The sequence below is a fragment of the Triplophysa dalaica genome, chromosome 3 (genome assembly GCF_015846415.1).
Source record: "Triplophysa dalaica isolate WHDGS20190420 chromosome 3, ASM1584641v1, whole genome shotgun sequence".
NCBI classification, from domain to species: Eukaryota; Metazoa; Chordata; class Actinopteri; order Cypriniformes; family Nemacheilidae; genus Triplophysa; species Triplophysa dalaica.
Window position 1 is genome coordinate 17,477,699 of NC_079544.1, and position 13,366 is coordinate 17,491,064.

At 46.5% G+C, this 13,366-nt stretch overlaps 1 protein-coding gene across 1 annotated transcript in view; it reads left to right on the forward strand.

Annotated features, from left to right (window-relative positions):
• The window catches only part of clstn2a (calsyntenin 2a), a 187,181-nt gene that overhangs the window by 160,593 nt on the left and 13,222 nt on the right, over positions 1-13,366 (forward strand). The window contains exons 9-10 of the mRNA XM_056744552.1: positions 10,552-10,714; positions 13,102-13,268. Coding sequence (XP_056600530.1) covers positions 10,552-10,714; positions 13,102-13,268 — 330 coding nt within the window. The remainder of the gene's footprint in view (positions 1-10,551; positions 10,715-13,101; positions 13,269-13,366) is intronic.

The window sequence follows — 13,366 nt, forward strand, 5'->3', positions numbered from 1 at the left end:
GTGTCTCCACGCAGGCTGTGTAGCACACATTGATCGGCACATCACAGACAGGCAGAGAACTGCAGAAGTGAAGCCCTCCCTCCTTTCCAGTAGCATTTGTCTTGGTGTTTAGATGAGTGGCGATGAACAGACTAGCTACAGTACCTGTGCAACAAATAACTAAAACATATCACAAGTTATTAGTTAATATGACCTAGTTAATATGAAGTGTCTTTTCCCCATGAAATGTTTTGTTTAAATATGCAGTTAGTTTGTTTTGGTTAATTTAGAAGAAATCTAAGACGCAAACAGACGAGGGTATAGTAGACTTATAACATACACCTTAATGTGTATTTTGAAAATTTCCTTTCCATTAGAGCAAAAGAAGACATGAAAGCAAAAGAAGAATAGCTACATTCAAAATGTTTTAAAATAAAAAAAGAGGCTGAAGTACATTGAAATAAAAATATTCTAATGAAAAATGAAACAACATGAAACAATTGGGTGTGTGTGAGGGATTTAAAAAAAATGTTGTTTTAATATATTCAACCATTTTCATTTAGAAAATATGAGAAGTGCTCTTTTTTCCACTCGAGCCCCTGCCCCTCAAAATGTCTGCACATCTATGGTGCTGAAACAGCCAAAATCATCTATCAGGCCAAGATTAATGCCGCATGTTTTTCATTAGCACCAAAGCAAGCGCACGCTCACAGTTAAGATTTTACTAGCACTCTGAATGCCAGTCAAAAGCATGTTGATGGTGTTTAGGCATGTTTACACATGTAGGAGGGAAAGTGAATGCTGGGACTGGCTGATAAACCTCGAGGTGGCAGCTTCCAATATTTATAAGCATGTTCGCAATCTACACATTTCCCTCACGGATTTTCACACAATTAACACATTTAAAGTGTTGTCCACATGTTTACCTACCGCAGGCTTTTCGTATTCATACTCTGAACAGAAGCCCGGGTTTCAGAGATGTGGCATGGGCTGTTTAATTGCCCGGAGCTAATGCTGCTGCTTACATGCCTCATTGACGCTGGACATTGCAAAAATAAACTCATGCAATTTAGAAAAATCTTCTTTAGTAAATACTTTTACTCTGTATTTGGCTGGTGATGCGGGATCATAAATTCTGCTCTTATTTGGAAATTTTTTGTTTTTTAGTTAAAACACTTGTTTGCATTGTAAAATATTTTTCAAAAATCATGTTTTTTTATTATTAATTATTTAATATATTATCATGTTTTTTGTGTTAGTTAGTTGAATTTGTTAGATATTATCATCTATATTAATATGAATGAATGCATTTTCCGTTGATATATGGTTTGTTAGGATATGACAATATTTGGCCGAGATACTATTTGAAAATCTGGAAAATGGCCATAAAAGTTCTCCATTGCTATGAAGAAACAGGTTCCCTTTCTGTCGGTCTCTCGACGTTGTGTCGAGAACGACAGATGGGGTTCGCCCTTGAGAACCAATCAACTCTGACTACTATAGAAAAGGCCAATGAAATTTGGCGAATGCAATTTGCATGCCGGGCTCCGCCCCCGGAAATCCGGTATAAAAGGAGGCCGGCGTGCAGCATTCACTTACCTTTTGTTCTTCAGAGCCATCGCTCATGAGTACAACTCAGGATTCAATCCTCTACAACTACACGCTGGTGCTACGACGTGTTACAGCGGATCGTCCCTTTCTGCAGCGACCTTCCCCTGGGCGTCTCGGCGGTTCCGGAGGTGTTAGAGATTTTTTCTAAAAGTCCTTTTCAGGACTGACTGAGCATTCTCCAGCGCGGCATGTCCCGCTGTTCTCTTGGGTGCGGCACCCTCATCGAGGAGGGGGATGGACACGATCGCTGCATTAGGCGTCTGGGCGTCCAGCACACTGAAGCAGCGTTCGTTGACACATCTGCCTGCACTGCGGGCAGATTGTCATTCAGAAGTTGCGGTCACGGGTGGCTGTCTTCCTACGGGAACCAGCCACCATTTCGTCTGCTACCCGGGCTGTGACATCTGTGGCTACGGCCCCGATGACCACCCACGTTAGCAGCGTTAGTGATACGGGGAACTCTGCGAACGTAAACCCGCCAGCCAAGTGCTCACGGGCCGATCGCACCCCGATTCGCTCTTCTGAACGTTCCCCAACCGGCGGTGGCATACCGTCCGGATCCTCACGCACACACTCGGAAACGATGTGTGACGTAGATGAGATGTCGCTCGCAGCATCGGAGGGAGACTGGCATCCGACTCTGCCGAATCCAAACTCCACCCCCAGCGGTCGAGTTCAGGAGGAAGCAGAAGTGATGTCATCCGTGCTAACCCGGGGATACGTGGTTCCCGAGGTCGGTGCGCGGTGCAAACCGCGCCCACCCCGGGTGCCATGTTTTTCCCGGAGGTGCATGAGGAGCTGTGTAAAACTTGGAACGCTCCACTCACGGACCGTTCCAGTGAAACCAGCTCCGGCTCCCTTACTTCCCTCGATGGTGAGGCAGCCAAGGACTGCGTCGAGATCCCCCGGGTGGAACGTCCGCCTGCGGTGCACCTGTGCCGCGGACGGCTACCACCTGGGGGGGGATCGACCACTCCTACCGTCCAAAGCACGTAAGACTTCGGCATCACTGGTGTCGAAAGCTTGCGATGTTGCGGGCCAGGCTGCCTCCTCTCTCTATGCCTTGGCCATCCTGCAGGTCCGCCAGGCCAGGGCGTTGAGAGGGCTCCACGAGGGTAAGGCCGACCCGGGTATAATGCAGGATCTCCGTGCCACCGCTGACAGCGCTCTACGGGCGACTAAGGCGGCGGCACGGGCCCTGGGTCGGACGATGTCCACGGTAGTGGTCCAGGAGAGACACCCCCGGCTATACCTTGTGCAGAAGAGTGACAGCAAGGAAGTCCGCTTTCTTGATGCACTCATCTCGCAGGGTGGGTTGTTGGTAACACCGTCGAGGACTGCGCTCAGCAGTTTTTTGACGGCGAAGCAGACAGTGGCAATTAACCACATTTTTTTCACGCCGCGACTCGGCCGCCTACAGGCCTCCGAGATCTCACGTGACGTCTGCTTCCCTGCAACCCAGGACCCTTTCGACATCGGCTCCGGTTCCTGTGCCCCCACAGGCGGCACCCCGGAAGCAGAGGTCGAGGGGGAAACCTCCACCCCGTCAGCAACCTCCTCGCGAGAAGGGACACTGACGGGAAGACCCCAGGGAGAACAACATCGGGCCCGAACCTTCACAGCCACGGCTCTGATCGGTCGGTACGGGACGACTCCTGCCTCGTCACCAAAGCCGGGCCCTTGTTAGGGCTTGGCGCCCACTTACTCACTGAGTTTTCTGTTCTCCCCGGGTTTACTTGCAGCCGATCGCACACTCCACTGGACTGTGCTCGGCGAACCGACCTCACACCCTGGCGAGGCGTGAGGTCGTACACATATACGACAGCCGTCACCACTCTCAAACCGACAGTGCGTGCCGTTGTCCCGCCAGGCAGGTAAGCAGGCGGAGCAAAAACCTTCCCTCCGGGGACTCCCCGCGACATGGTTAGCTCCGCCAGCCGACGAACCACCCCCCGTGGGAATGATGAAGCAGACCGTCCCCTTGGTCACCCTGTCACAGTCCCTGGGAGCTCGAGAGCTGCCCACACTGTCTCGCTGGCTAATGAGGGCGGTCCGTCTTGGTTACTCGATCCAGTTCGCCAGAGACTCACCCAAGTTTCGGGGCATCATCTCTCCCTCTGTCAGAGGCAGGGACGCCTCCGTACTTCGGGTAGAGGTCACCACCCTTCTGGCAAAACAGGCATCGAGTTCGTCCCTCAAAACCAAGATGTTCAGTGGGTCACCACCCGCACTTCATCGTTCCCAAGAAAGACGGCGGGTTGCCCCCAAAGGCTGCGTACCCTGAACAGAGCACCTTCACAAGCTGCCATTCAGGGTGCTCACACAGAGGCGCGTCCTGACATCTATGAGGTGTCAGGATTGGTTCGTGGCAATCGACCTGAAGGACGCTTACTTTCATGTCTCGATCCTCCTCGACACCGGCCGTTCCCACGGTTCGCGTGCGAGAGGCGGGCATATCAGTACAGAGTCCTCCCTTTCGGTCTGTCCCTGACCGCCCTTTCTCCCTGAGAGGAGGAAGGCGAGCGGGTACTAAACTATCTCAGCGACTGGCCTATCTTGGCACACTCGCGAGATCTGTTATGTACACAAAGGGACCTGGTGCTCCGGCACCTAGGTCGATTGGGACTCCAGGTCAACCAAGAGAGGGGCAAGCTCTCCCCAGTGCAGAGCATCCTCTTTCTCGGTATGGAACTCAGCTCTGTCACCATGTCGGCACACCTGTCCGCAGTTGTGCCCAACCAGTGTTGAACTGTCTGAAATGAACATTTTAGGCAGACAGCGGTCCCCCTGAAACAATTCAGAGGCTCCTGGGACACATGGCGTCCTCGCGGGCTAATACCCCTCGAGTTGATGCACATGACACCGCTCCAACACTGGTTTCAGAGTCGAGTTCCGAGGAGAGCGTGGCACACCGGCAGCAGGCGCATGGTGATGCCGCCCTGCTGCCGACGCACCATAACCCCTAGTCTTTATGACTTTTTCGACGGACTCAGGTCCCTCTGAGCAGGTTATGAGGCAGGTCGTGGTGACGACTGAAGTCTCCCTGCAGGGGTGCGGTGTAGTGTGCAACGGGCACGCAGGTGGGGTGTTGGACGAACCCCCGCCTGCGCTGGCATATCAATTGCCAAGAGTTGTGGGCTATGCTACTTGCACTGAGCAGGCTACGGCCTCTCGTGCGAGACATGCACGTGCTGTTCCGAGGACAGCACTATAGCTGTAGCGAATACAGATCGTCAGGGTGGCGTTCGCACACAGCAGCTAAACACAACTTGCTCGACGCCTCCTCCGGTGGAGTCAACAGGTGACTCGTTCCCTGCAGGCCACACACCCCGGGCAAACTGAACTAGACAGCCGACGTGCTTTCTCGCCAGTTTATGCCTCGTGGAGAGTGGCGACTCCACCCCCGTGCAGTCCAGCTCATTTGGAGGCTGTTCGGGTAGGCCCAGGTAAAACCTGTTCACCTCCCGTAACACCACCATTTGCCCGCTTGATAGTCCCTGCCCTCGGCACGGATATCCTTGCGCACAGCTGGCCGCGGGATGGGCGGAAGCACACCTTCCCCCCCCCAGGAGCCTTCTTGTACAGACTCTGTGCAAGGTCAGGGAGCAGGAGCACCAAGTGTTATTGGTTACACCACACCGGTCTAACCGCACTTGGCCTCAGAGCCGATGCTCTGGACAGCGACTCCCCCTGAACCATTCCCCTGACAGAGGACCTGCTCTCTCAGGGGAAGGACACGTTCTGGCATCCCAGATCAGACCTCTGGAACACCCATGTCTGGTCTCTAGACGGGACGAGAAGATCCTAAGATGGCTACTCCCCCTATACGGCTGAGACCATCACCCAGGCTAGGGCCCCATCTACTAGGCGGTTACACGCCTCTAGACGGTGCCTCTTCTCGTCCTGGTGTCTTTCTCAACGAGAAAGACCCACTGAGGTGCGTGATCAGGATTGTGTTCCCCTCCTCACGAGACTGGAGACTAACATCTCCCTTCCACACTGAAAGTGTATGTAGTCGCTATTGCCACTCATCACGACTCAGTCGGTGGAAAGTTTCTAGGGCAACACGACCTGGTCACCAGGTTCCTAAGCAGCGAGAGGGCGGAATCCGCCTCATCTCCGCTCCATACCCTCTTGGGACCCTAAGTGGTCCTGGGGAGCCTCAGGGCCCCCCAAAGAGCCCCTCGGAGGTTCCGATCTTCCTCATAGAGTAAGACGGCCCTCCTGACGGCGCTCACTTCTTTCAAGAGGGTAGGGGACCACCGAGCATCCTCCGTGTCCCTGGATTGCCTTAAACTCGGCCCTGGAAACTCTCACGTTATCTTGAGACCCAGGCCCGGATGCGTGCCCAAGAAGTTCCCACTACTCCCTCCGGGGCCAAGTGGTGAACTTGCAGGCGCTCCCCATAGGGGAGGAAGACCCAACCCGATTAGTGTTGTGTCCAGTACGTACTGGACCGCACGCAGAGCTCTGAAGCTCTGACCAGCTCCGTGTCTGTTGGAGGACAGCAGAAGGGGAAGGCTGTCTCCAAACAGAGGCTGGCGCACTGGGTCGTGGACGCCGTAACGACGGCATTCCGATCTCAGAATCTCCCATGCCCATTGGCAGTGAGGGCTCACTCCACACGGAGTTTAGCCACCTCCTGGACACTGGCAGAAGCGCCTCTCTAGCAGACATCTGTAGAGCTGCGGGTTGGGCTATGCCCAAACACCTTCGCAAGGGTTAACAACCTTCGCGTAAACCCGGTGTCAGCCCACGTCCTGCGTGGCGACATGTAGGACTGGCATCCGGGGGGGCGTATGCCTGCGAAAGCACCTTTCCACCCTCTAACAGGTTGGGTCAGTGTGCTATTTACCTTTTCTTCTTACCCGAACACATCGCTAAGAAACTGGTACCTCACCAGCCTCCCTTCTTACCCAGACACTGGTTAAGAATAGGCATTCCATCCATCACCAAACAAGCACCCCCTGGGGGCTGGCTGGGCAGAGCAGCCTTCCCCCTTAGGCCGGGATACCATGTGAGCTATCACAGATAGCTCTAACCGGACCTAGTGCTACCGGACGTCTGTAACACCCCCTCCGTGGGCTGTTCCGTCTGATGTATCCTCATGAGAATGGTTCCCACTCCTGGTAACCCATGAGCTTCCCCAGGTGGGCCTCCACCTCGCGGTTAACTACTCAGTCCGCACGTTCCATGCGTTCTCCTCCAAGGACGAGACCATACCTATATCCACCATATTCCTCCCCACGGGTAGGAGGTGGCCTCTGTAGCGCTTCTCTGATTAAGAGTCGCGCTTACCCGGTGTAAACTGATCTGGATGGCCTCTCGCCTATAGAGAGCTAAGGCCCCGTCCGTGAAAGTTACCGGTCAGGGCTGTACCCATCTTTCTCCAAGAAAGCTCTGGAACCCCCCGACCACCACACTGGAAGGTTACAGTCTCACGAAAGCTTCGAGATGACACGCCCAGGCTTGTTACCGTCGCTTCGCTAGAGATTGTGACGCGATACAGCGTTGTGGCGTTTTCCATAGGCAACCCCATCTGTCGTTCTCGACACAACGTCGAGAGACCGACAGAAAGGGAACGTCTTGGTTACGTATGTAACCTCAGTTCCCTGATGGAGGGAACGAGACGTTGTGTCCCTTATGCCACGAACACGTATCGTATTCTGCTGCAGTTTGAGAGGTCTCAGGCTCTTCAGAACAAAGGTAAGTGAATGCTGCACGCCGGCCTCCTTTTATACCGGATTTCCGGGGGCGGAGCCCGGCATGCAAATTGCATTCGCCAAATTTCATTGGCCTTTTCTATAGTAGTCAGAGTTGATTGGTTCTCAAGGGCGAACCCCATCTGTCGTTCTCGACACAACGTCTCGTTCCCTCCATCAGGGAACTGAGGTTACATACGTAACCAAGACGTTTGTTTTAATGCTTTCGATTGGCGTACCCATGTCATGACATAATGGAGAGTAAAAGAACCCTAAAGCGTAAATTCTAAGCTTTACATATTGACCAAACTTGAGTGGGTCATTCCCAAAAAGCGGACATCAGCGAGGCGTGTTTCCTGCCATTTTTGTTCGCGATTTTGCTGCATCTACAAAAACTAAGTTCTGATATATTTACGGTAGTAGATTTACTGAATATCTTTACTTGATCCTTACTTAATATCCTTATGATTTTTGGCATAAAAGGAAAATCAATAATTTTGACCCACATAATATATTGTTGGCAAAATATATCCATGCTCTATGACTTGTTTTGTGGTCCAGGGTCACATATTATGACTAATTCAAATGATAGTGTTTGTGTGTATATCGCAAAATGAAGAAAATTTACTTCATGAACAGTCTTTTATCCCAGAAGGCCTCTCAATATCCTGAATGCAAAAACAATGCCCAAGAGACTGAATGACACTTGTGTCGAGTGTGTGGGAGCGTTTATGTGTGTATATAAATGTGACATTGAGAAGGACAGAACCGGGTGAGATGCATTGATAGAGCTGCAACAGTCTGGGGAGATGGAGATAAACCGGATATCTATTCCACAGAAACAGAGAGATGAGAGAAGAAGGATGCAGACTGAGATCTGTCCCCCGTGGCAGCAGTTAGGCAGGGATCTTCTCTCTGGAGACCCGGGTTTAGACACAGAGGCATCTCTCCATTAACTCAGCATCCACCCAGGATCCTTACGTGCCATATGGAGCACTCTGTGCCTGCGGATAGATCTGAGTACGCATGTTTACCGCACTATACCACTGGCAAATTATCATTATGATATTATTGCTGTGCTGATGAACTCATTTTATTTCCCTGTAAACACGAGCAGGTGGTGGAGTTACTTGTGGTTGATTACACATGAACCGCAATTAAGATTTCATAGATTTTTCTACGTGTCATTTACTTTAGATGATACTAAATAACAAATCCGTAAGTATTCTAGTTTGCTATAAACAGACTTGGGTCGGGACGGTTGACTAGTCATCTGACAACTCTCCAGTGGCTGGTTTAATGCACCGAAGTGTTTCGCAATAATAACAGTTCCAGTCGGACTCACATTAAAACTCATTTTAATAGTAGCGTTTATACAGTTAACAAATGTAAAGCACTACCGTTAAAATTTGTGTTGAGCTTGATGCAAAAAAAGGAGAATTCGTGTCCAGCTTGCATCATTTCACAGTTTTCTCATGAAACAATGTCTGTCCAACTGTAGAAATAAAAATGGCAAAAGTTGAAAAAGCAAACAACAACTTATCGACACCTTGCAGTTAAAGTTTCAAAGGGTGCAGCGAGGCAATTAACTGTGGTTGACTTTATGCCAGTTTCCACCGTTATGCAGAAACATGTCTCTCAGAATCAGGGATGTCTAGTTTAGCACTCGCATATTCTTCATCTTATGGTTTCTTTTTAAGACCTTTCTTTTAGAAATGCCTACAGTTGTTAACTGTGACTGTGTGAGTAGGTAGAGGAGAAGAATTGTTATAGTTTTTCTCGACTGCTTACACACAATTCATGAAACATTTCACCATTTTCTGACAACTATTAACACAATCTCGCTACAATACACCAACTTGTCCAAACCATTTCCATACACAAACAGACTCAATTTGCAAAGGTTTAACCATGTTCTTATTCAGAAAACACACACACTATAATGAACTGAAGTGTCATGATGTAAACTCAAATAGCACACATTTGTCCATCAGTAAACATTCAGTGTCAAAACTGATGACACACCAATCAGAATCTCAGGTTAATATCAATAGGAGCACAGGAAATTGTGCATCCTTCAATCATCTACTGGGCTTTACTTGAACATACAGTATAATCACTCTACACACTTTATATGAGAGAAAATTCACTATTCTGTATCCATTTTTTTACATTGCCTCCTATTGACAAATTGCTTCACTGTTTTGTTTCCTTTATCCTTTAAGTCACTTTGGATAGAAGCATCTGCTAAATGCCTTTATGTAAATGTAATTTGTGCAGTTGTGTACTGTATTGTGCTGCATGACCAGTTCATATTGTTCTATGGTTTTTTAACGTTTATTGTCTTGTAAAGTAAGATCATTTTCCTCTACTTTACAGTTGTTTAATGGTGTATTGTTTCCTAAAGCTCATTCTTGCATTTCGTGTTTTTAAGGGGCTTGTGTGTCATATTTGTGGGAAAGGTTTGGTTTTTCAGCAAGGTTGAATGGTTTTGAGAAGAGAGCTTCATTTTGACCTGAAAATAGGAGATGTTATGGATTTGTGTTTACCTTTTTGAGAATACGAAGCATAATTTCAAGAAATGTGTTTAAGCAATCGAGAAAATCAGTAACAATGGAACTATAAATGGCTAATTTGTTTGCATTGATTTGTAAAGTGATTTGATGTTTCTTGCACTTGTACATGTCTGGTCCCTATAATAAGCGTCTGATCATAATTAAACTTAATTAATGAAATGAAAAATGATGAATAGCAGAGCTAATGAAAGCAAATTAAGTTAAATCTTGGTTTCATTAAGGCCAAGCAAAACTAGCTCACGTCTATCATCTCAAGCTAAAATGATGTCTCAAATAATTAATTTTAACACATGATGGTTTTTTAACACATTATGGGTCCTTTTGTGTTGATTTTGTGTTAAAAAATAAAAGGGACAATAAAAGGTTGAGTTAAAAGTGTTGTCCTTAACTACACAGATATTAGTTCTGTTAAGAACAAAAAACAAAAGGTTTAATACGCAACAGTGTATTAAAAAAAATTGCTGTTGTATCATTAGTTGTTTTGTTAAAGCAGCTCAGATATGGTTCGGCCAAGAAACAGGAACTTGATTATAATAAAATTTACAATGAACAATTATGTTCACTTTACCTTGCCGACACGTTCTATATTACAGTATACATTTATTTCATTTATTCATTTATTTCCCATAAAAAAATCAAAACACTGATTTAATACGAATGTGTCTGTTCTTTCTCATCTCTAGATCTGCGATAAAGAATGGCATTATTACGTCATCAACGTGGAGTTTCCTTCGGTGACCCTCTTTGTAGATGGAGTGACGTACGAACCCTACCTTGTGACGGATGACTGGCCAATACACCCCTCCGAGATCGATGTACAGCTTACAGTAGGCGCCTGCTGGCAAGGTGAGACTGTGGAGAAGCTGTTGTCCTCACCATACCTTAAAAAAGAAAAAGAGGCGACAAAATGAAATCACAGGATAGTAGTGGTTTTGGCTTGGCAGACACGGGAGGGATAAATCTGCATCCGCAGATTTTGAGAAGCGGTCGGTTCTCTGTTTTAAGAGAGGGTTGGACTAAAAGACATCTACATTATTGATATGACAGTGAGAGCACACCAGCGGTGATTCGAATACCAAGAGAGAGGCGATGTGTTTGGCCCCAGGCTGCCCTGATTCCTCATTTAATCAAAGAGACTCGGGCGTGAAAACATAAAAAAAAAGGAACACGGCATGTCAATTTCAGCCTTTTGAAATAGAACTAATGACCGCATTTGAATGGAGAGACTGTCCTTAACATCGCTTTCACGAGCTAAATAATTAAAAAAGGTGGTGAGAGAATGGAGACTCGGCTAAATTGCAAAGCCGTCGCGCGCAGCCAGGTCCTAAAATCCGTCTCCTTGAAGCTATTTAGATTTCTTTTCATCCGTGCTGATTGGGGATTATTCTCTCTTTTTCTCTCGCTTTGAATCATGATTTTCTGAAGAAGGCCGTTGTGAGGATTAAAAGACCCTGAATGGAGGACAAATTCACTTGCTATTACATCCCGATGCAACTCGTCTAAGCTTCACTAAACCGCAACTGATAACTTTTTGAGCTATTAGCGAACGAGATTGCCTCTTGCTCTCCCTCCTTTCTCATTGTGCGCTATCAACAACGCAATGACAAGACGCAGTATAATAGAAGCAGCGGACGGGTATTTGTTCGGGCCAAATTGCGATCCTTGTCTTTTCTGTGGTAGAAATAAGGGTTTTGCGACTGTTGTCTTCTTGGCGAATCAAATAGAATAATCATTATTTTTCTCAAGCAGTTTTTTTTGTAAATATAGGTTAATAATTAACTTTTGTTTGTTATTATGGTCTGTCATGCTATCCCCGATCGATACAAATAGATGTGCCGTTGACAGCTCTTATATCCCATGTGAGTGCTGTCATCTCATTAGCGTGTCTGTCCTTTAGGGGAGCACGAAAGCGAATGCAAATGTCCCATTCCCATATCATCAGTGGAATAACATTTAATTGACAACATCTGTCAACTGAATTATTTAAAATCATAAGCAATTAAGGCTTGGAAGCCCAGGCCTTTATTGTGAGGCTTTAGGGGGGGACAGTGCTGGGCTGACTGCATCTGGAGCTATTAGTCTCTCCAAATCTGTCAGCTCATCAGTCATGGAGAAGAGAGTAAAAACAGCATGTGTTGAAGAGGACTGTTTTTCTGCTACCTCACTCTCAAGTTTTTGTATATAGGTACACATTAGGTAGTGATGGATGTTTTGATGGATGACTAGTCTCTCAACAATTGTATGGAGATATCTATGTATGCACAGTAAGTGACACCTGGAGAGTATGTTATTCTTTTCAATCTGGTTCGGTTTGGTTCATTTAAACCATCAAAATATGAGGTGTGTGGGAGAAGTAAACCTGGTTAAGGTATTTATTTTAAAATAAAATAATTGGGTAGACCAGGTATATAGGTTCTGTGGTGTTATATAAGCCTACATTGACTCCATCCTCCTGGCCCTTGACTGAATATTGATTTGAATAGTGTTGTGTACTTTTTCTTGAAATTCTTTTCACAACTGAGCTCCAAGCACAACTAGCATGCACACGAATATGTTAACACATCTTTAATAATATGTTTGAATAGAGGCTGAAGACATCGATTTTCCAAAGTCAGACATTGTTTCACTCTATACTCATCCTCAATTTTCAATTTAAAGATACTATTTTTGCTTTAATTTGTGCACTTACAATATTGCAGAAGAATCACTGTATACAGAAAACAAGACACACGCATAATACACATGTACAACACGGTCACAACAGAAAAGACAGTCTCGTGAAAGTAAGGTGCTAACTGAAGGATAAAACTTAAACATATTGCAATAATACAATTTTCTAAATAGAACAAATACATTTAAATATAAACAACTGAAATGTATTGAAGTATTTATACAAATGAAAAGAAAGATGATAATATTAATAAGTGAAAGTGACCTATTTGTCAGATGTGGAGACCCATACCCAAAATGTGACCACTTTATTTAACCCATCCGGTGAGTAGTGAGCACAAGCACTGCAAGTATATAGAATAATATATGAAAATATATAAAAAGAAATACAGTATAGTTTATACAAAGACTTACAAAGAAAATTATGCTTTGAATATATGTTTGAAACATCAGGTCAGGGCAGATTCATTGTTCTCTCTCTCTCTCGTTCGATATCTATCTCAGCAATGACTGTGTGGGTATGTTTGTGATGTTTGACAGTTTGTATGTTGTTTTGCTTTTAGGAGGAGAGGTGACCACTCCACGGTTTACACAGTATTTTCGTGGAAGCCTCTCAGGCCTCACTATCCGACCAGGAAAGATTGCAACACAAAAGGTGATCTCCTGCTTACAGGCCTGCAAAGAGGGCCTGGACATCAGCTCTCTTGAAAGTCTGGGCAAAGGCATGAAGGTACACACACACAACTCGTCAAAGCTGCAAATGGCAAATTGGTTGAGAAAATGTATATTCCTTTTATCTCTATAATATCCTCTGAATTCATTCACTTT